Source organism: Mustela nigripes, chromosome X (genome assembly GCF_022355385.1).
Source record: "Mustela nigripes isolate SB6536 chromosome X, MUSNIG.SB6536, whole genome shotgun sequence".
NCBI classification, from domain to species: domain Eukaryota; kingdom Metazoa; phylum Chordata; class Mammalia; order Carnivora; family Mustelidae; genus Mustela; species Mustela nigripes.
In genome coordinates, this window is record NC_081575.1 from 104,212,073 (window position 1) to 104,233,896 (window position 21,824).

Below are 21,824 nucleotides of genomic sequence, written 5' to 3' on the forward strand. Positions count from 1 at the left end.
CATAAATCTATTACCTGGGCAGATGAGGAAAGGGCCAACTGGAGAAAAGATCAATATTTCGGTTAGCAGTGATCCTTTCTCTTTAATCCATAGATATCTGCAATTTGTGAAAAGAGGAGGGAGAAAGGATGTGGGAGAAAAAAATAAAGTTATACAGTATTTTCCCCTTTCCTTAAGAGTAGTATTATCCAGGAAATTACCTACACAGACTGACTGTAGAACCAGACAATTAAACCTTACGTCAATTTCTACGCCACTGGTGAACAGTGGTTAATAACTTCACACTTTTCTTTTTGTCTCTTAACAAGGAGGGAATGGCACTTTCGAAATCATTACTGCTCTGTCATCTTGGTTCTGTGCCAAAGCACGGAGCTTTAGAACACCTGTCAAATAACACGCAACTTGTGAAAGAGAAACATATACCAAAACAGGTTTATATAAAATGTTCACATATGTAGAAACGGGACTGTGTTTTGCTTAGAAGAAAGTCGCTGTTTCTGGTGGGGGCTGGGGAAGAAAGGAGATTTCCAGGACTCGTTTACGTGAGTCAAGTTAGAGTTAAGAAACTCTCTCTGTCTCAGCAGAGATCAGGAGAGCTGACACAATGTCAATCTTGTAGCATTTATCTCTTCATCCTCAGCCACATCCCCGGTGGTTTCAGTAATTAAACAGGTAAAACTTAATAGATGAAAATACCATCGGCACCTTCTCAAATAAGAGTGCCTAGTAAAAAAGTACAAGTACCCTTTTTCCTATTCTGAGTATCCAAGCCATTCTTGTAAACTCAAAATAGGCTTAAATATCAAGATCTTATTTTTTAAAAGTACATCTCCTCCACAACCACCGACCCCCAACTGCAGACACTACTACCCCAGTACGATCCCAGAGTCACAGCAAAACAGCACCCACTTTGTCAGGCATAGGGTTAGGTGCTAGGTGGAACATCAAAACATACAGACAGTGATCCCTCACGAACTGAAGGGAAGTGTAGACTGGAGAATAGAGAAATCATGGAAGGCTGTAGGCTTTTGTTTTATTTGCTAGTAAAAGAAAAATTTTAAGTAATCATATTAATTTATGCAGACCTATTCTGAAATCTAGTAGTAAAACACCCAACGTGTAAGTTTTTTAAAAAGGCGTTAATTCACAATGAGGCTAACGAAGCTCAACCTTCCTTAAAAAAATAAATAAACCCTGGCACTTTTCAGGTTTGTACTGAGAAGATTCTAAAACATGGGAGAGGCCAGCCCACACAGCCCCGGGACCACCTGTTATCCCCGCTGGTACCCGGAGGTGGGATGTAGCCAATGTGTGAGGAGAAGGGGGCGGGGCGCTGCTTCTTGACAAACACTCGTAGGATCAGCATTAACAGGGCCTTCCTTGGATTCTCCAAAGCACACCTAAGACAAAGATGAGGCAACCATCCCAAAACCTCAGGCAATGTAAATGCAATAAAGAACAAAGTCCACTGGTATCTCCTTGTTGAAGCTTTGTCCTCAGACCCCAGCCTGTTCCACAGGCAGGTCTTAACCCCTTTCATCTCCCTCTTCCCAGCTAGCTCTAACATCAACCGCCTTCTGTCCTCCTAAACCTACACATACCTTCTGATGTTTGGCACCATAAGAGTACACACAGATGGATGTCCAGGCATTTTGGAGGTACTAGTTTCCAACTACTAAGAAAGAAGGATATAGGCATTCTGAATTTATTTTTAGAAGTCTAAAGTTCGGGGCACCTGGGGGGCTCAGTGTGTTAAGCCACTGCCTTCGGCTCAGGTCATGATCTCAGGGTCCTGGGATCAAGCCCCGCATCGGGCTCTCTGCTCAGCAGGGAGCCTGCTTCCTCCTCTCTCTCTGCCTGTGCCTCTGCCTGCTTATGATCTCTCTCTGTCAAATAAATAAATAAAAGCTTAAAAAAAAAAAGAAGTCTAAAGTTCTGTTACCATCTGTCATCATACAGCGCTATTAAAATAGCACTGACCGTATTCCCTATGCTCTACCTATTATACCCGTACCTTACTGTGTGGTGACACTGGGAGCTACACTTGTGGTGAGCACAGCATAAAATATAAACTGTGAAATCACTATGTTGTACACCAGAAACTAAAGTAACATTGTGCGTCAGTTATACTCAGATTCAAACAAAAAATCTAAAGTTTTGGCTATTTTGAAAGAAATAGTATATGCCAGTGTTTTCAAGTATTAAATTCAAACCAGGCGTAAATGTAACCCACTTATTTATTTGATAATTGCAACAATGTGTTAGTAAAGTATGAATTATTCTATATACTTGAAATCTCTTGTAATAGTATTTCTCTCAAATTACTGAATGTCTATGTTATCATAATTCAGACCAGCCTTCCATGGGTTATTGCCAAATTAGTGCTTATTCTTACATTTACCAACACTACTTCCATTGACTTTCAGAAAGGATACAGAGAAATGAACAAGCAAATGTTGATGTTAACTACTCAAAGTTCATCCCTATAAAAGATCTGCAGTTAAGATGCTACTTACTTGACCAGAAACAGGTGTTTTTACAGAATTTAAGGGTATATGAAAAGAACTGAGGCTCCAAAATAAGTATTAACTTATTCTATGAAGAATCTCAACTCATTCCATTTGAATCACCACAGATTCTGAATTAGTGTGAATTAATAACGCTGAATAGTGTTACCAGTTTTGAAAAACTGCAAAGAATTTAGAACCCAAGTCCCCCTGAAATACAATAAAAAGGGAATAAAAAGTGTCTCTGACTTAGAATTTTATAATGTAAACAAATTCAAAAGATAAAGTCTGTAATCACTGAAAAAGGATATTGCTTCTTTTTAACATAAAATACATTCTGCCAAAATATATTAAACCTTCATCTCAGCCTTAAAAGAAATTCTTTTCTTTTATTAAAGAAATCAAAATGTTATTAGATCAGCTGAAGTTAAAAGTAGTCTTAACTGTAGCTATGAGGATTCTGGAGAAAGAAGTAGAACCCTTCCCTCCTACCTACCCCCCTCCCCACCACCGCCCAGTTTCCATGGCTCTGGTCTGGCAAGAAAATTCTTCACAGTGCCATGTTTTAGGTGACAAAAGCATACATTTTTAGGGCAAAAGTTTCCCTTCAACCTACAGAAGAAGGCAGGAAGGAAATGTTGAAAACCAGCAGCTCTTCATCCTCTTGGCATCAGGTTCCCCTTTGAGAACTCTTAAATGTCATAAACCCTCTCCCCACAAAATGTGTACACATGTACAAAGACACACAAAATGTTGCATACAACCTCAGAGAATTCACAGACCTCTCCTGCATTCCACTTGGATTGACAGAAGTTCTCCTATGAAAGAAAATCTAAGCCAAAGAGAACTTTAAATATTCTATATGTCCAAAAGATCATTTTCCTTCCTTTTTACTACCTTTACTATAATCACTTCTATTTTCATCTACTATGACTGAGAGAGTTAAAAAGGAGAGTGACTTTCCTATTATTCATGACTCTCTTTTAGATCAGCGGTTCACAAACTTTTTTTTCTGTAAAAGACCATAAAGTATGTATTTTAAGCTTTGTAGGTCATTAGTTTCTGTGGCAGCTACTCAACTCTGCTGTGCTTAACACCAATGCAGGCCCAATAAAATGTTATTTACAAAAAACAAGCAGTGGGTCAGAGTTAGCCCATGGGTCACAGCTGCTGATCTCTAGAATAGAGGAACAGGTTCAACAACTCCATAAGGAAGCACAGATAAATACAATTAGGTTCCTAACTTATAGCATCCCTAACAAATAATTTCTAGAAGGATTAAAGATCTAAATAAGAAAAAAAAAAACTGAAAGCTAGGCACTCTGCATCACTGGAGGAGGGAAAAGATTTCTTAAGAAAAGAAAAATCAAATTGTATGCCATTAAAATAAAAAAAAATAACCTTTACACATTCAAAGACCACAAATAAAGTTAAAGGAAAAGCCAGAGACTAAAAAATATTTGCAACACAAATGACCAAACAAGGATTAGCCTTTGAAAATCTAAGAAGAAATAGCAAGAGACATACGACCCAAAGAAAGGGGGTACATATATACATACAGGCAAATCAGGCACGAGAACTGAAGAGTTCAAACAAATGAAAAGCTGCTCAACCTAACTAGTACTCTAGAAACGCAAATTAAAAGCACGATGAGATACCATTTCAGACTCATCTGGCGAAAACTACAAATTCTGAGAAAAAAAAAGGGCTAGCAAGGATATGAAACACTAAGGATTACACAAGGAGTATGTGTACAAGTTTACAGTGAGCTTAAAATCCCTCAAAAGAAACAACAAATTCAAAGAGGCAAAACTGCACGTCAAAGTCATTTCCGGGGGTGCCTGGGTGGTGAAGTGGGTTAAAGCCTCTGCCTTCGACTCAGGTCATGATCCCAGGGTCCTGGGATCGAGTCCCGCATCGGGCTCTCTGCTCAGCGGGGAGCCTGCTTCCCTTCCTCTCTCTCTCTGCCTGCCTCTCTGCCTGCTTGTGATCTATCAAATAAATAAATGAAATAAAAAGAAATCATTTCCAATTCTCTTCAGATTAACCACAGATACCATGGCTGAGGGAGTCAAGTCTGATGGTCCTACAGACACAGATATGAATTTGGCTATTTGAAAGAATTAGCTTGCTGTGACAAATTAAATGATTGCTGTTATCAATAAAATGTCAGAGTGCTTGTGGGTGTGCAAGTTCCACTCTTGGTAATATAGGAGAGAAACTCTTACACATGTGACATTATACTGTAGCACTATTTATCTAGGGAAAAAAAATACAGGGAATACTTGGAAACCTAAAAACGTGGACAATGGGAGAACAAAAAATTCCCTGTGCTCTACTGATTCACTGAAATACTACACAAGAGGTAATATCAGTAAGTCAAATCTAAAAATGCACCAACATGGATATCCTTAAAAAGTAGAATATAAACTAGGGTTTTCCCCCTACTTTTCCTCCTCTGCTTTTTTTTTTCAGCAAAGAAATATGCATAGCATGACACATACATGGTAAAAACTTCTAATATACCACAGGAAGAGAGAATCAGTTGTTGTAAAAGCAAAAAACCATAGGCAAAAAGCACAATATGAACCCCGAGAGAGCAGTTACCTTTGAGGAAGAGAAAGAAATGAGAGAGGGTACGGGGAACCAGTCTTTAGATATCTCTATAGTAATTTGCTGCTTTTAATTATCTTTTAAAAACTACGCTTTCTAAGAAAAAAGACTGGAAAAGTGAAATTTTCTCTTATTTCCAGATAAAGATGAAAGTCTCCCTTAGCACTTAATTATAAGATTCTCCATATGCATTCATTCTCTTTCACCATGGACACCAACAGAGGCCTCCTCTTGGGCCCATTCTGAAGGGCTTCTGACAAGTGCAAGCACAATGCCAAAAAATTCCCAGGAAGGCCTGCCTAGACTGCAATATTTTCATGCAATGATTTGGATAAATTTTCTAAGTGCACTAGTTTCAGCTCTGAACACCAGTGAAAGCTAGGCAGTCTACAACTGGTTGGCAAAGACTCATGTCAGCCTGCAGGGTGAGAAACTAACAACACATGGGCTCTACACACAAATAAGAGAGCATACGTTCACTTTAAAACACAACCAGAAATCCAGGCCAAAAATCATTTTATCAAGAGCACAGAAATAACAGACTGCAGTACTAATTATTCCATAAAGACAAATATTACCATTACACAAAGGATTATGCAATAAGTATGCTTATAAGTAAAGACTAAGTTTAAAATCCCTTTATAAAAAATCCAAATTATCTATCAGAATCATTTCAATTCTCTTTCAGTTAGCCTGATACTGTGACCAAGTCATGCACTGTAGTTTCACAGCCAGATATATGAATTTAGCTATGTGATAAAAGAATTTGCTTGCTATGACACACACAGTGATTGTTCTTATCAATAAAAACTTTGTTCAAGAAAATCACCATATTTAACACTAAACAGATTAGACTATTACAATCCTTTGGTCCAGTGTTAGCCTTTAACAGTTTCAAAATTAATCAAAGTCGAAAATTTGGACAGATTTCTGTCACTAAATGGCCTTCACTATTGTTCAGAGAATAAAACCCTTAATTGATTAATGATCTCAGGGTGTCTATCGCCATCTAGTGAACAATCACTTCAATTACTACACCAGTCACTTGACAACCCAATCCGTTGTCTGGGTGGTTTAAAATCGAAGTCTATGTAGTGCTATCAACTTGCCTAGCATCTTTTTTGGTCTCTCTATACATACATTGAGAACAAACACAAGTACAGGCGATATTTATACTGATTCACTTTTGAGTGTCTATAAACTTAAGTTTCCATATTACTTCTCTGGAAACACTGACTTCATTATTTTTAAATAACTTGCACGCTATGAGGTCTCTCATACAATTCTTTAACCATTAACTAATTCCTCTACCACCGAGCAATTAAAAATCATAGAAGAGCTTAAAGTGTGAAAAGATCACACCTGGGAAAAGACAATATTGATGTCCATTTGACACAACTATTAGCATTTTTATTATAAACCTGTTTATGAAAGTACAATTAGTAATTACCCTGAGTACTCTAGCAGCCATAATACATTTGATTACAGAAATTATTAGGTCACCAGAGCCAAAACTGCATGATTCCAACAAAACTGAGCACACACAAAATAGACTTAAAAACAAGAAGGGAGTGGGGCTTACAGCCTCCCCAGACTGTGTATTAATCCATATTCAAATGTAAAATTTTATAATCTTTTCAGATGACATGCTACCACATCTCCTTCTCATTCATTGCCACTTGAACCTTAATCTAATTGATCCTACAACAACTTGAAAAGCAAACAACTTCTAAGATCTTCAGGTTACTGAATTATTTTGTCCATTCCATCTTCTTACAAAAAAGACAACTGTGATCAGTTACAAAGGTATTCCAAATTTCAGCCAACTGACTCTCATTTTATACTTCACCCCTCGTATCTCTTTAATAATCAAGAAACGTTTGAAATCACAAAGGCCTAATAGTATATATGGAAAATGCTAGTAAACCCAAAGATCAACTACCACAGAGAATATTTCTATCCACCTGTGCTAATAATTATCACCAATACTTTAACAATCAGTTTTATTTTAGGAAATAATTTCTGTAGGTGGTTGTGAATCTTCTTCTAGAAAAGATTTCCAGGGAGCAACTGGGTAATTATTATTTCTCATTAACCTCACATTACTTTCAAGGCCGACTTTCCACAGTTGTTATATATATATTTTTTTATTTGTGAGAAGGAGCAAAGGGGAAAGAGACAAGGGGGAAATGAGAAACCAAAAATTTAAATCACATACGATTATTTCTATATTTGTTTGAAACTCTTTGCCTTTCAGTAGAGAGCAGAGGGGATTTTTTTATAGTTTACTAAGATTTGTTACTGCTATATTTTATACAACAAGAAAAATAAAAATCGAGTTTAAAGACCCTATTAAAGATCAAGCTAAACAAAAATACTGCCCTTAAAATACAATGGATTAGGGGAGTCGGGGAGATCGCTGGACAAATTTGGGGCTTATCATTATCAACAGTGCCCTTTTAAGCTTGTGGATTTCTGAGCCAATGCAGAAAATGTAACAACAGGGATTTCCCAACAGCAAGAGGCACTCTCCAAGGGAGTAAATTGTCAACTATTGCCTCTCGTGAGAAACTTAAGAGTAACCTTGATCCAATCTCAATAGTCAACCTATGTATTATCACCCAGTTGGGGCATAGTGAGTGCATTTCCTAATACAAAAATAAGATGGTATTCTATCAGAAGCCACTGGATACATACACAGAAATAAAATTTAAATAATTTTTAAGTAAACTTAGCCTAAGGAACTGAATACATCCTTCCCTCACTTCAACTAGCCCCTAAAATCCCTGTATCTTCCCATGTAAAAAAGGGCCTGTGTCTTGAAAGGAGTATCAAAAAAGATGTCCTTCAAGGACTAAGAGGTAGAATATAAAGCTAGAAGCACAGCCATGAAAGACATGGTGAGATGGGGCAGACAAACCTACTGTAGTAGAAGCCTTACAATCAGGAAAAAAATGGATTTCAATTCAAAACAGTTACTTACTATACTTCACCTCTTTGAGTCTTAGCTTCCCTATCTGCAAAAGGGGGAATGTTATGAACTATACCAATGAATTCTTAAGGAAAAAATTCATCTGGAAGCTTCTCACATATTGCTGGTGTTTAATACATGTTTTGCCCTTCCTCACTGTGCCCTAAGTCAAGTCTGTGAGACAGGGCTGTCAAGAGAAGAATGGCTCTGAACATCCTGTTTGTTTCATGCCAGACAGACTGCCATTGACCAATACAGGAGCCACTAGCCACATGTGGATAATTAAAATTTATTTTACTTATAATTAAATTTTAAATAAATTTAAATAAATTTTAAATTTTATTTTAATTATAATTAAATTAAACTCAAAATCCAGTTCCTCCACAAGTCGACACTAGCCAGACAGCAAGTGCTCACTCACCTACTTGGGCCTACTGCATTATCTAGAGAACATTTTCACCATCTCAAGTTCCACCAGACAGTGCTGGTCTGGACTCTAAAGGAGGGGTCAGGAAACATGTTTGCTGAAATGGGAAAGATGGCTAATATTTTAGGCTTTGCAGGCCATGCAAGTCTCGACCCTGACTACTCAATTCTGCTATTGCAACGCAAAAGCAGCCACAGGCAAAACATAAATAAGTATGGCTGTGTTCCAATAAAACTGTATTCACAGAAATAGATGGCTGGCTGGATTTAGTCCATGGGCCATGGTTCTGCCAACCCCTATGCAAAATGGTCTGACTTCAGACCCTCAAAATTAATATTCTGCCCATAACCATGAACTACTTCCTTAAGACTGAGTAGTCTCAAATCTACTGAGGGGAATCAATAGTTTACTGGAGTGAAATGGAATCCGGTATTTAACATAACTACTCTTTTACAAGTTAAGAAAAATTCAAGCATGTGGGGTTAAAGCAGGTAAAGCTTATAGTGTTTACAAAGTGACAGTATCTCAAAACTGTTTGGTATCCGACTCATCTTTCTAAAGCCAACAATTCTCAATCCGTAACTTCACTCCTCAACTATTCCTGGAATTGTGGACTTCTACATCAAACTATTTAACAGGCGTAGAGATCTATTACAAATCTCAAAGCCAAAAAAGAACTCCTAATCCCTCTCTCCCAGATTTCTCCATCTTAGTAAATGGCTCCATAAGCTAACCGGCTGTGGGACTGAAATGGAGGCATCCTCCTCGATATCCTCCTTTCCCTCACACTCCAACCTGATAAAATCAGCAACCAAACTAGCTCCCTTATGTCACTCATGTCACCTCCTAAAGAACCCTTCCCGGACCAATCTAAACTAGCCATTTTAACATTAAACTAGCCCACTACCTTGATTTAATTATCTGAATAGCACTTACTTCTATCATATTCTTATTTTTTGTGTTTATCACTCATTTACAGTCTATTTTTCCAAACTACCCTCTCCCCAACCCAAGTCCCCACTGCATGCCACTCTACACCCCCTGTTCTACATAAAAATGTGACCCTCATGATGCAGGGGCATCTTAGGTCTTGCACAACACTCTACCCCCATAACAATACCTGGTATAGAGTAGACACTCAATAAATACTCTCTCTCAATGGATGAATGAACACATCCTTACTTAAAAAACTATCTGTCTCGAATTTGTCCTAAGAAAGGGGCATTTGAATCTATATAACTGGGCAACAAACTTGGCTCTCCCAGATTATAACAGGTCATAGTTAAAAAATAAACTCATCTTTAGAGATGTTATATCATTTACCTCCCTTCCTTTGTATGTCACCAAAGCAGCCAGTGGTTTGGCGTAAAATCTGCTGTAGGAAAATCCCAGGCAGCCATACATACTGTTTGCTGTGAGCTTCAAAGCCTTCTGTCGAATGTCATACTGCAGGTCACACAAGGACAAAAGACAACAATATTTGTAGATGCTTAATCATTACATTAGAAATCTTTTTATATCACCAAAGAAAAGGAGAAACCCTCAACATCCCTGAAAAAAAAAAAAAAGACCTGTCAACACACTCAACCCATCCTCCCAGATCCATGATTCCCTGATCTTCTAGAAGCAAGTCAACACAGATTCCAAAGCTCCCAGAAGTCAGAAGGATTTTATTCAGATACAGCTTTTCAGACAGAGATATCTTCCACTCTGAGGCATTCTAATGGTTTTTTAATGGTTTCCTGCCCACAAACTTAAAATAAGCCCATGTAATTACCCACAGCATCATGTTTAAATCATTCCCAGATAATCAAAGTCTGAAAGCTGAGACGGTCATTTGGATGTCTCTTAGTGAAAAGATATACCTGAAGAACAAGGTCTGGATTTAAGTCTTGCTGTTTCATTAGTTGTTTGACTTGTTTTCTCCTCTCTACCAGCTTCCGGATCTCTCTGGGCAAAATGCCCATTTCTAAGTTTGGGTCTGGCAGCTCAGGAATCTGTTCTTGCTCTCCATCCTGATGAACACACAACAGAAATTTCAGACAAATCAAACTATCATAAAAGAGATTTCTAAAATAATATTTTGTGGGAGCTTTACGTGATGATTAAATCTTGAAAAGCTACTTTCCTGCTTAAGCATAGGTCAACAATATGTGGGTGGGAGAAGAAAAAGCAGAGAACAAGTCAACAATGGCCTCTTCTCCCACTTCCATCAGCCTCATTCCCAGTATCTCCACCCCTCTCATTACTGATTAATGTAGATGTCATTTAAAGGGATCAATTTTTATATATACTCCTCTCTTCAGCAAGATTGGGGAGCAACATATTTGGAGAAACTGCTTCTAAAATAAAAACAGTGACAGCTCTAGGATTTAAAAAAATGCAACCTAACTACAGTTTTAAGTCAAATGTACTCTCAAGCAAAATGCCACACAACTTTTACAACTATGGAGAATTGTGGCAATTTCTGTAAATGTTCTACAATAAAAACTAAAACCCTAAATACTAAATCAGCAAATTTCTGATTTTTGAAAAGTAACCAGCAGTCGTCTTATACTAAATTTATAGAAGCAAAAAGCAAGGAAAGCATTAGACCATGTTTCTGAAGCTCTATTAATTCTATTAACAGGCCACAGTGAAAAGCCAGGCATGTTTGCCCCTTCAAAGGTTCAGAATTAAAAATAAACGTCTTGCCTTCAAGTATATCAACTCAATGCCTTTTGATAACCCAGCCTTTACAAAGTATCTGATTTTATAAAGATCAATATTTTCAAATGAACAATCTTAAAATAGTAACAGGGACCTATTGTTTTCCAATACAGCAGACAATGATAGCAAACCTATTAAAGAGATCTTGGTACACAATTCCAATTTATTTATAACAGCTAGAGAGGTCAGATAAAAAGTTAACTGAAAGGATCTGGAGTCAGGAAGTTTACAATCCATGCCCAGCTCTTCCACCACTAGCTGTGTGGCACTAGCTATTTTGAAGACTACACAGAAAAATGATACAGAATCTACAAACTGGCTACATGTATAGTATTTCTTAGGTGACCTTTAAGGTCCACTCCAACTCTTAAATGATTCTCTTATATATCCGGAATCCAAGCTGGAGAGCTCAAATAAACAAACCAGTACAGTGGGACTCAGGAGGCTGGATCATGACGATTATCACAAGGCTGACACAGTAGCAGGACAGAGCCCCATGAATATTATTTAACCAATGTAGTCACTACCTTTTGGGGATGTCTACCCAATACCTTCTCTGGACAATTATCCTCTACTACCACAGAAAGACCCATCCTTGGCAACTGTATTTGTACTCTGTAAACCCACTCCTGTGGTCACAGCTGATGGGAACAGGTATATCACCGGCCTAAGCAAGCCTTTAAGATTCTCTCTTCTAGGGGCGCCTGGGTGGCTCAGTGGGTTAAGCCGCTGCCTTCGGCTCAGGTCATGATCTCAGGGTCCTGGGATCGAGTCCCGCATCGGGCTCTCTGCTCAGCGGGGAGCCTGCTTCCTCCTCTCTCTCTCTCTGCCTGCCTCTCTGCCTGCTTGTGATTTCTCTCTGTCAAATAAATAAATAAATAAAATCTTTAAAAAAAAAAAAAAGATTTTTCTCTTCTAGGTAGACAGAACTGGGGCTGGAAAATAGCTCCCAAAGCATGTAGTCAGAATTAAAAGACATGTAAAATCAGGAGCAAGAGGACAGACATCTTCGGCCACATGTACAAAGAAACAGAGAAAAACAATACAGAGAGATAGCGTATTACTTTACATCCTTTACTATTGGAGAACCACATCTACCAGCAGTCAATCATATAAGCCTTATATATGAAGAACCACACATTAAGTTATTAAGTCCTATATAAAATTGTTGACTAATCACTGGTTAGATTAAATCAATGTGAAATAATTGAAAGCCATTCTTTTAAAAAGGCTGTTTGTGTGCTCGCTTTGGCAGCACATATACTAAAATTGGAACGATATAGAGAAAATTAGCATGGCCCTTGTGCAAGGATGACATGCAAATTCGTGAAGTGTGCCATATTTTTTTTAAAAAAGGCTGCTTATGAGTACAATCAGTAACAAAGCCTTGCGTGACCAAAATTTAGAAGAATTTAAAATATAAAATTTGAAAGAATAAAAATAGCAAGTGTTCGAGATGATGTGGAATGACTTACAGTCATGGCTAATGGGGGTGTGTAACACGGTATAACTACTTAGGAAAATAATTTGGCAGTTTCTTTTCGGTTAAACATCCACTCCTGATACAAACCAGCAAATTCCCTCCCTAGGTATTTATCCCCCAAAAATGAAAGGACATGTTCACAAAAACACAAGAATAAGAATGTTCACAGCTTTACTAACAAAAGCTAACCTCAACAGGACACCTGGGTGGCTCAGTCAGTTAAGGGTCCAACACCTGATTTCAGCTCAGGTCATGATCTCTCATGGGTCCTGGGATCAAGCCCCGAATCAGGCTGAGCTCAGCAGGGAGTCGGCTTGAAGGTTCGCTCCCTCTACCCTTACCCCCCTGCTCACTTGCGCGCTCTCTCTCTCTCTCTCTCTCTCAAATAAATAAATAAATCTTTTCAAAAATATTAACACTGAAAGTCCAAATGCTCATCTCAGGAAACCAGATAAAGTATGCAATACTTCTCAGCAATACAAAGGAAAGAACTACTAATAATGCAACAGCATGGATGAATCTTGAAAACATTACATTGAACAAAAAGCCAAATCCAAAAGAGTACATACTGTATGGCTCCACTTATATGAAGTTCTAGAAAAATCAAAACTAAGCGATGGTGATGGAAGTCACATCACTGGTCGACTGATGGGAGAGGGGCCTAATAATAAAGGTACAATGACATACCAAAACAAATGGGATGAAACTAACATAATCCTTGCAGAGAAATTTATAGCTGTAAATATCTGTATTAACAGAAAAGATCTCAAATCAATAACCTAACTTTCTACCTTACAAAAGTAGAAAAATAAAGTTTAACTAAATCAAGAAAGCAGAAAGAAGGAAATAATAAAGATTAGAATGGAAATATAGGACAGAGAGAAAAATCACCAAAACCAAAGTTCGTTCTTTGTAAAGATCAGCAAAACTGATGAACTTTTAGCTATGCTGATTAAAAAAAAAAAATGACTTGGGCGCCTGGGTGGCTCAGTGGGCTAAAGCCTCTACCTTCAACTCAGGTCATGATCCCAGGACCCTGGGATCGAGCCCCCGCATCAGGCTCTCTGCTCAGCAGGGAGCCTGCTTCCTCCTCTCTCTGCCTGCCTCTCTGCCTACTTGTGATCTCTGTCTGTCAACTAAATAAATAAAAATCTTTTAAAAAAAAAAGTTTTAAAAAAAGTTAAAAAAATTTTTTAAAAAATGACTCAAATTACTAAAATCAGGAATAAGAGGGATATTAGTAATGATCTTAAAGAAATAGTTATAGGTGAATAGTTTGAACAATTTTATACCAACAAATTAGATAACCTTACATTAAACAAATTCCTAGAAAGACACAAACTACCAAAATGGACTCAAGGAAAAATAAAAAACATGAATAGACCTATAACAAAGATTGATTGGAAATTAAAAAAAAAAAAAAGACAAGCCTTACGACCAGTTAATTTCACTAGTGAATTCTACCAAATATTTAAAGCAGAATTAACATTAATCCCTCACAAATTTTCCAAAAAAAAAAAACCCCAAGAAAACAAAAAACCAGAAGAGGAAGGAACACTTCCCAGCTCATTCTATGAGGCCAGTATTATTCTAATACCAAAACCAGGCAAAGACAAAACAAGAAAAGATAGCTATACATCAAAAGCCCTTATGAGTACAAGAGAAAAACTCTTCAACAAAATACTAGCAAACTGAATCCAGAAGCATTCAAAAAGGATTATACACCAAGACCAATTGTAACTTATCCCAGGAACACAGGCTGGTTCAACACATGAAAATCAATATCATTTACCACATTAAGAGAATAAAGGATAAAAAGTACACGATCATCTCAATATATAAAGAAAAAGTGGTTGACAGAATCCAACACCCTTACATGATAAAAACATGCAACAAACCAGGAACAGAAGGGAACTTCCACAATCTGATAAATACAAACTATGGAAAACCCTTAGTTAACATCATACTTTTTTTTTAAGATTTTATTTATTTATTTGATATATATAGAGAGATCACAAGCAGGCAGAGCAGCAGGCAGAGAGAGAGGAGGAAGCAGGCTCCCCGCTGAGCAGAGAGCCCGATGCGGGGCTCGATCCCAGGACCCTGGGACCATGACCCGAGCCGAAGGCAGAGGCTTTAACCAACTGAGCCACCCGGGCGCCCCAGTTAACATCATACTTAATAGTGAAATAAAGACTGGATGTTTTCCCCCTAAGACCAGGAACAAGACAAGTGTGTCTGCTCTTGCCAATTTTATTCAATATTATATTGAAGGTTCCAGCCAAGGCAGTTAGATGACAACCCAGTTCCCAAAAAAGAATAAATATAAGGCATCCAGATTACAAAGAAAGAATTAAAACTACCTCTATTGGCAGATAACATGATACCGTATGTAGAAAGTCCTAAGGAAAAATCCTAAGGAATCCACAAAAATACTAGAAGTGATAAATGACTTCAGCAAGGTTGCAGCACACAAGATCAATCAATATACAGAAATCAGTTATATTTCAGTACACTAGCAATGAATAATCCAAGAGTAAAGAAAACAGTTATACTTAAAATATCATAAAAAAGAATGACATATTTAGGAATAAACTTAATAAAAGAATTGTACTGTGAACTTTCAGCAAAAAATAAGAATGAAGTACTAATAATTGCTACAACACAGATGAATCTTGAAAACAGTAATGCTAAAGTGCTATAGCTACTCTGAAAAGCAGTATGGAGGGTATGGACTTAAAATCTTGCCATTTGCAACAATGTGGATTGAGCTATGGTGTATTATGCTAAGGGAAGTAAGTCACTCAGAGAAAGACAAATACCGTATGATTTCACTCATATGTGGAATTTAAGAAACAAAATAGACATAGGGGGAAAAGAGAGGCAAACCAGAAAACAGACTCTTAACTGTAGACAACAAACTTAGGGTTGCTGGAAGGTAGGTGGGCAGGGGCTGGGCTAGATGGGTATTTAAGGAATGCACTTGTGTTGCACACCAGAGGTTGTATATAAGTGATAAATAACTAAATTTTACTCCTGAAACCCATATTATACCATGTTAACTAGAACTTAAATAAAAATTTGGAAAAAAAGGGGGGGGGCACCTGGGTGGCTCAGTGGACTAAACCTCTGCCTTCGGCTCGGGTCATGATCTCCGGGTCCTGGGGTCGAGCCCCGCATCGGGCTCTCTGCTTAGCAGGGAGGCTGCTTCCCCCCACCCCTCTCTCTGCCTGCCTCTCTGCCTACTTGTGATCTCTCTCTGTCATATGAATAAATAAAATCTTTAAAATTTTTTGAAAAAAAAAAAAAAACCAACAATATGCTAAGTGAAATAAGCCAGACACAAAAGGTCATATGATTCCAGTTACAAGAAATGTCCAAAACACACAGATCTATAGAGGCAGAAAAATTGGTGGTTGCCAAGGACTGGGAGGAATGGAGGGACAAGAAGGAGGGTACAACTAAAAGGTAGGGTTTCTTTGAAGTATAATGGAAATGCCCTCAAATTGACTGTGGTGATGGTTGAAAATTCAGTGACTGCACTAAAAGCCCTTAAAGTGTGTACTTTAAATGGATGAAATGTATGTGAATTACATCTCAATAAAATTGTTAAATAAAAAGATATAGAAACACTGTGAGTTTCCATCTACTCAACCTCTCCCTTTTTGATCACTTTTCACCTTTAGACCACTAAGAAAGGAAACATTATATACTTAAGAGGAAAAACTAGAACACTAACCCCTCTGGTTCTCTTTCTTCTTTAAGCACGCTTTTAATTTCAATTTGAAGAGGCCTCATATAAATACAAACCTCTGTAATTTTCTGTGCATCTGAAGCAACTCTTTGCACTGTTGTAAAACAAATGTTGAATTCTTGAATGATGGAAGGATACAAACTGTTGAAGTCCAGGAGCAAAATAAACTTATCATAAAAACCTGCAACAAAAAAGCCACGTTACAAAAAGTCTTTTTAAAAAAAGCAGATGGGAGAGGGGTTAAAAAATAAGGCAGATTTGTCAAAACACAACATTAGAAGTACTGTACAATGAAGTACATTAGAAATGATACACTAGCAAAAGGAGCAACTTATACCAAAGGAAAAAAGTCATCAACTATCACTCCATAAAAATGCCTTGTATTATAGTAAAAACTCAAGTCACAAAAGAGGAAAGAAGACAATGTGTCTCACCTTGAAACCAACTACAACAAACGATCCCTTCCACAGCAATCTCCAAGTATACCATTATGATGGGCAAACACCTTCTCCTATCGATTACTTCAGATACTTGTGTCTGAAGTGTTGTAAAATTCTCCTTCAGGCAAGTATTCCCTCCCATCTACCGTGCCACCTTGACTCCCAAAATGTTTAGTGATCCATACCAGTGAGTAGTTGGATATATATTTTTTTACCATCATACTTTCATTTTTTTAAGATTTTATTTATTTATTTGACACAGAGAGAGAAAGAGACAGTGAGAGAGGGAATACCAGCATGGGGATCAGCAGAGGGAGAGGGAGAAGCAGACTCCCTAATGAGCAAGGAGCCTGATGTGGGGCTTCAGCACAGGACCCTGGGATCATGACCTGAGCTGAAGATGGACACTTAATGACTGAGCCACCCAGGTGCCCCACCACCATACTTCCCAAGAATAAAATGGGAAGCCCACTCACCTGTACACAAACGGTGTTGAAAGCAGACAAGAGATGTGTGAATATGTATAAATGTCAGTAGTGGAACGATCCACCCTTTTCACTTGCAAAGGGTGAACAGAAAGCTACTGTATTCCTCTAGGACATTTATAAAGAGTTATCTTCACCTTAAGAAGAAACTGTATAAAAATAAATGTCCACTATTAAGAACATAAAAACAACAACAAATAAATACTGATAGCAAACTCTGTGTCAAGCACTATACTAAACAATCACTTTGTTCCTTAAGTCCCTGTGTGGTAGATACTCTTTTATTTTTATTTTTTTTAAAGATTTTATTTATTTATTTGAGAGAGAGAGTAAGAGAAAGAACACGAGAGGGGAGAGGGTCAGAGGAAGAAGCAGACTCCCCGTTGAGCAGGGAGCCTAATGCGGGACTCGATCCCAGGACTCCAGGATCATGACATGAGCCGAAGGCAGTTGCTTAACCAACTGAGACACCCAGATGCCCCAATACTTTTTTTTTTTTAAGTCTAGTGTAGTTAACATACAGTGCTACACTAATAAAAGAGTAGATATTATTCCTACCTCTATTTCACAGAAGAGGAAAGGCAGGCTTACAAAAGTTCAAGAGGAATCCCAAGATCACAAAGGCAGAATTTAAGCCCAGATCTATCTAATACCAAAGGACTATTAATCTGTTTCAAAACAACTAGGAATAAATTCATTTTGTCAAAAACGTCTCTGACACAGAGTTCAAGTTAGCTGAGAAAATTCCATTTTTCCTGTACAAGAATGTAAATATACTTAGCACTCCTTAACTGTACCCTTAAAAATAGTTAAGAGGGAGGGCGCCTGGGTGGCTCAGTGGGTTAAGCCTCTGCCTTCAGCTCAGGTCATGATCTCAGGGTCCTGGGATAGAGTCCCGCATCGGACTCTCTGCTCAGCAGGGAGCCTGCTTCCTCCTCTCTCTCTCTCTGCCTGCCTCTCTACCTACTTGTGATCTCTGTCTGTCAAATAAATAAATAAAATCTTAAAAAAAATAGTTAAGAGGGATAAAAAGAAAAAGATCCTTTCTAACTCTGTGTACCACAAAACATCTTCTTTGTCATTAATGACAAGGGGGAGTACACTCCTGTTCAAAAGCTCAATTTGGTGGTTACTGTCTGTACATTCTTGAACTCTGCTGTCCAAATGAACTGGTCCTGGCAGCTCAGTCTTGAACTCTGTTGTCCAAATGAACTGGTCCTGGCAGCTCAGGCAGAGGCTGTACCCTCTACAGTAGATGGGAGAAGACAAAGACAAATAGCTATAAACTGGACTAGGTGTTAGCAAACTACACACAGACCGAATCCAGCCTACCCTGTCTTTTTGTACCATGCATGAGCCAAGAATTGTGTTTACATGTTTAAGTGGTTGAAAAAAAACTTCAAGAAAGAGTACCTCATGATACATGAAAATTATAAAAGATCTGAAATTCAATATCCACAAACAAAGCCTTCTTGGAACATAGGGGGAAAAAAAGATTTGTATTGAGGACAGACGTAAGATGGCGGAGGAGTAGCAGACTGAAATGACAGCAGATCCTAGGACTTCAGATAGATAGTTATCAAACCATTCTGAACAGCTACAAACTCAACAGGAGAAAGAAGAGAAGAGCAGCAATTTTATGAACAGAAAATCGACCACTTTCTGAAAAGTAGGACGTGTGGAGAAGTGAATCCAAAGCAAGGGAAGGCAGACCATGGTGGGGGCGGGGCGGCTCCCAGGAAGCGGCGAAGAACAAAATCGAAACCTTTAGAAGTCTGCTCCACGGAGGGACATGGATCCAGAAGCTAAGTGGGCAGTAGAGCCCTCATGGGGACGCTGTGATGTTGGGTCCAGCAAGGTCACAGAAGGACTGGGGGTGTGAGCATAGCAGAGCTGCTAGATGTTGGAGAGGGGAAGATGACTACAGAGACAGAGCTGAGGAGTGAGCTCTCAGCTTGGGGTTACCTTAAACTGTGCTCCATGGCACAGTCGGGTCACTGCACTTTGAGCAGGGACCTCACAAGTGACAAAACCGGGGAGATTCACCTTCCTCCTCTGGGAGGAGAAGTGCAGCAAAAATCCGCTGGGTTTGGAGACTCCAAACAGGGCCATGAGCCAGAGATAGAAATGCTTAGTCACAGGTCGTGTGAACTTGGGAGTGCGTCCAGAGACCAGGGTGATGGGAGGAATTGACTGCTTATTTCTGAGGGCGCACTGAGGAATGGGGCCCAAGCTCTCAGCTACTCCAGGCCGGAGATTGGGAGGCCGCCATTTTCATTCCTGTCCTCCAGAGCTCTACGGAAAGCATTCCAGAAACAGAAGCTCCCGAGGGCAAACTGGAGCAGGTTACTTAGCCCAGCCCCTGGCAAGGACAGTGTAATTCCGCCTCAGGCAAAGACATCTGTGAATCACTGCAATAGGCCCCTCCCTCAGAAGATCAGCAAGAACATCCAGACAAGACCAACCTCATCTACCAGGGAGAACAGCAGAACTCCAGAGCTAGAGGAAACATAGAATTCATGCCTTTTCCCCATGATTATTTAGTCTTGCAAAGTTAATTTTTTTTATTTTTTTCTTATTTTATTTTGATAACTTTTCCTCTTTCCTCTTTTAACGTGTTTTTTTTTTTTTAGATTTTATTTATTTATTTGACAGACAGAGATCACAAGTAGGCAGAGAGGCAGGCAGAGAGAGGGGAGGATACAGGCTCCTTGCTGAGCAGGGAGCCCAATGTGGGGCTTGATCCCAGGACCCTGGAATCATGACCTGAGCTGAAGGTAGAGGATTTAACCCACTGAGCCACCGAGGAGCCCCTCTTTTAACGTTTTTTGACTAGTTTATCTTAACAATAGCTTTCTAAAAAAAATCTTTTTAAACCTTGTTATAGTTATATTTTATACCTTCATTGTATTTAACCTTTTTTTTGTATACATATAGGTGTTTTTTTTTCCCTAAAAAATTTTGGGATACAATTTCTTCTAATACATCAAAATATACCCTAATATAGCACATGGCTTTGTTCTAGTCTCCAGCCTGAGCACATTTCCTCCTCTTTTGTTTCCTTTGTCCAACCAACCTATCAATTCCTTTTTTAAAAATTTTTAAATTTTCATCCGTACAGTCATATTCCATCCCTTCACCATGTTTATACTTATTTTTGCATATATGCAAGTTTTTCTTTCTTTAAAATTTTGGGAAGTAGTTTCTTCTAAAAGACCAAAATACACCCAAAATCAAGTGGGTGGCTCTGTTCTAGTCACCAGTCTAATTTATATATTTTTTTCTTTCTTCTTTTTTTTTTCCCTTTCTTCTCCCCCCAGTTTTGGTTTTCTCTGATTTGGTTAGCGTACATTTTTCTGGGGTCTTGGCCACCCTTTTAGTATTTTATTCTCTTGTTCATATATTCCTAACTGGATAAAATGACAAGGCAGAAAAACTCACCGCAAAAAGAAAAGAACATGAGGCAGTACCAACAGCTAGGGACCTAATCAATACAGACAATGGTAATATGTCAGAACTAGAGTTCAGAACAACAATTCTCAAGGTGCTACCCGGGCTCGAAAAAACCATGCAAGATATTAGAGAAACACTTTCAGGAGAAATAAAATCCCTTTCTGGAGAAATAAAAGAACTAAAATCTAACCAAGCTGAAATCAAAAAAAGCTATTAATGAGGTTCAATAAAAAATGGACGCCCCTGCTGCTAGGATAAATTAAGCAGAATAGAGTATTCGTGATATAGAAGACCAAATGACTGAGAATAAAGAACCTGAAGAAAAGAGAGACAAACAACTACTAGACCACAAGAGGAGAATCTGAGAGATAAGTGATACCATAAGATGAAACACTATTAGAAAAATTGGGATTCCAGAAGAAGAGAGAGGGGGCAGAATGTATATTGCAGCGAATTATAGTAGAGAATTTCCCTAGTATGGCACAGAAAACAAGCATCAAAATCCAGGAGACACAGAGAACCCCCCTCAAAATCAATAAACAAAGGTCCACACCCAGTCATCTAACAGTGAAACTTACAAATCTTAGTGACAAAGAGAAAATTCTAAAGCAGCTCGGGACAAGAAGTCTGTAACATATGATGGCAAAAATATTAGACTGGATGGGGCACCTGGGTGGCTCAGTGGGTTAAGCCACTGCCTTCGGCTCAGGTCATGATCTCAGGGTCCTGGGATCGAGTCCCGCATTGGGCTCTCTGCTCAGCAGGGAGCCTGCTCCCTTCTCTCTCTCTCTCTCTGCCTGCCTCTCAGTGTACTTGTAATTTCTCTCTGTCAAATAAATAAATAAAATCTTTAAAAAAAAATATTAGACTGGCACCAGACTTATCCACAGAGACCTGGCAGGCCAGAAAGAACGGGCATGATATATTCAGACCACTAAATGAGAAAAATATGCAGCCAAGAATACTATATCCAGGGCGCCTG

The 21,824-nt window shown here is 38.5% G+C and overlaps 1 protein-coding gene and 2 non-coding genes across 4 annotated transcripts in view; 1 reads left to right on the plus strand and 2 right to left on the minus strand.

Moving 5' to 3' along the window:
• POLA1 (DNA polymerase alpha 1, catalytic subunit) overlaps window positions 1-21,824 on the minus strand; it is a 311,518-nt gene that overhangs the window by 234,194 nt on the left and 55,500 nt on the right. For both annotated transcript variants that reach the window (XM_059385000.1, XM_059385002.1), the window contains exons 24-26: window positions 16,521-16,645; window positions 10,384-10,533; window positions 9,842-9,964 (exon numbers count right to left, since the gene is read on the minus strand). In XM_059385000.1, the coding sequence (XP_059240983.1) occupies window positions 9,842-9,964; window positions 10,384-10,533; window positions 16,521-16,645 (398 nt within the window). The remainder of the gene's footprint in view (window positions 1-9,841; window positions 9,965-10,383; window positions 10,534-16,520; window positions 16,646-21,824) is intronic.
• Window positions 12,467-12,573, plus strand: LOC132007892 (U6 spliceosomal RNA). Its single transcript, XR_009401448.1, has one exon. It is a non-coding gene; the product is annotated as a U6 spliceosomal RNA (small nuclear RNA).
• On the minus strand, window positions 17,430-17,559 carry LOC132007965 (small Cajal body-specific RNA 24). Its single transcript, XR_009401510.1, has one exon. It is a non-coding gene; the product is annotated as a small Cajal body-specific RNA 24 (non-coding RNA).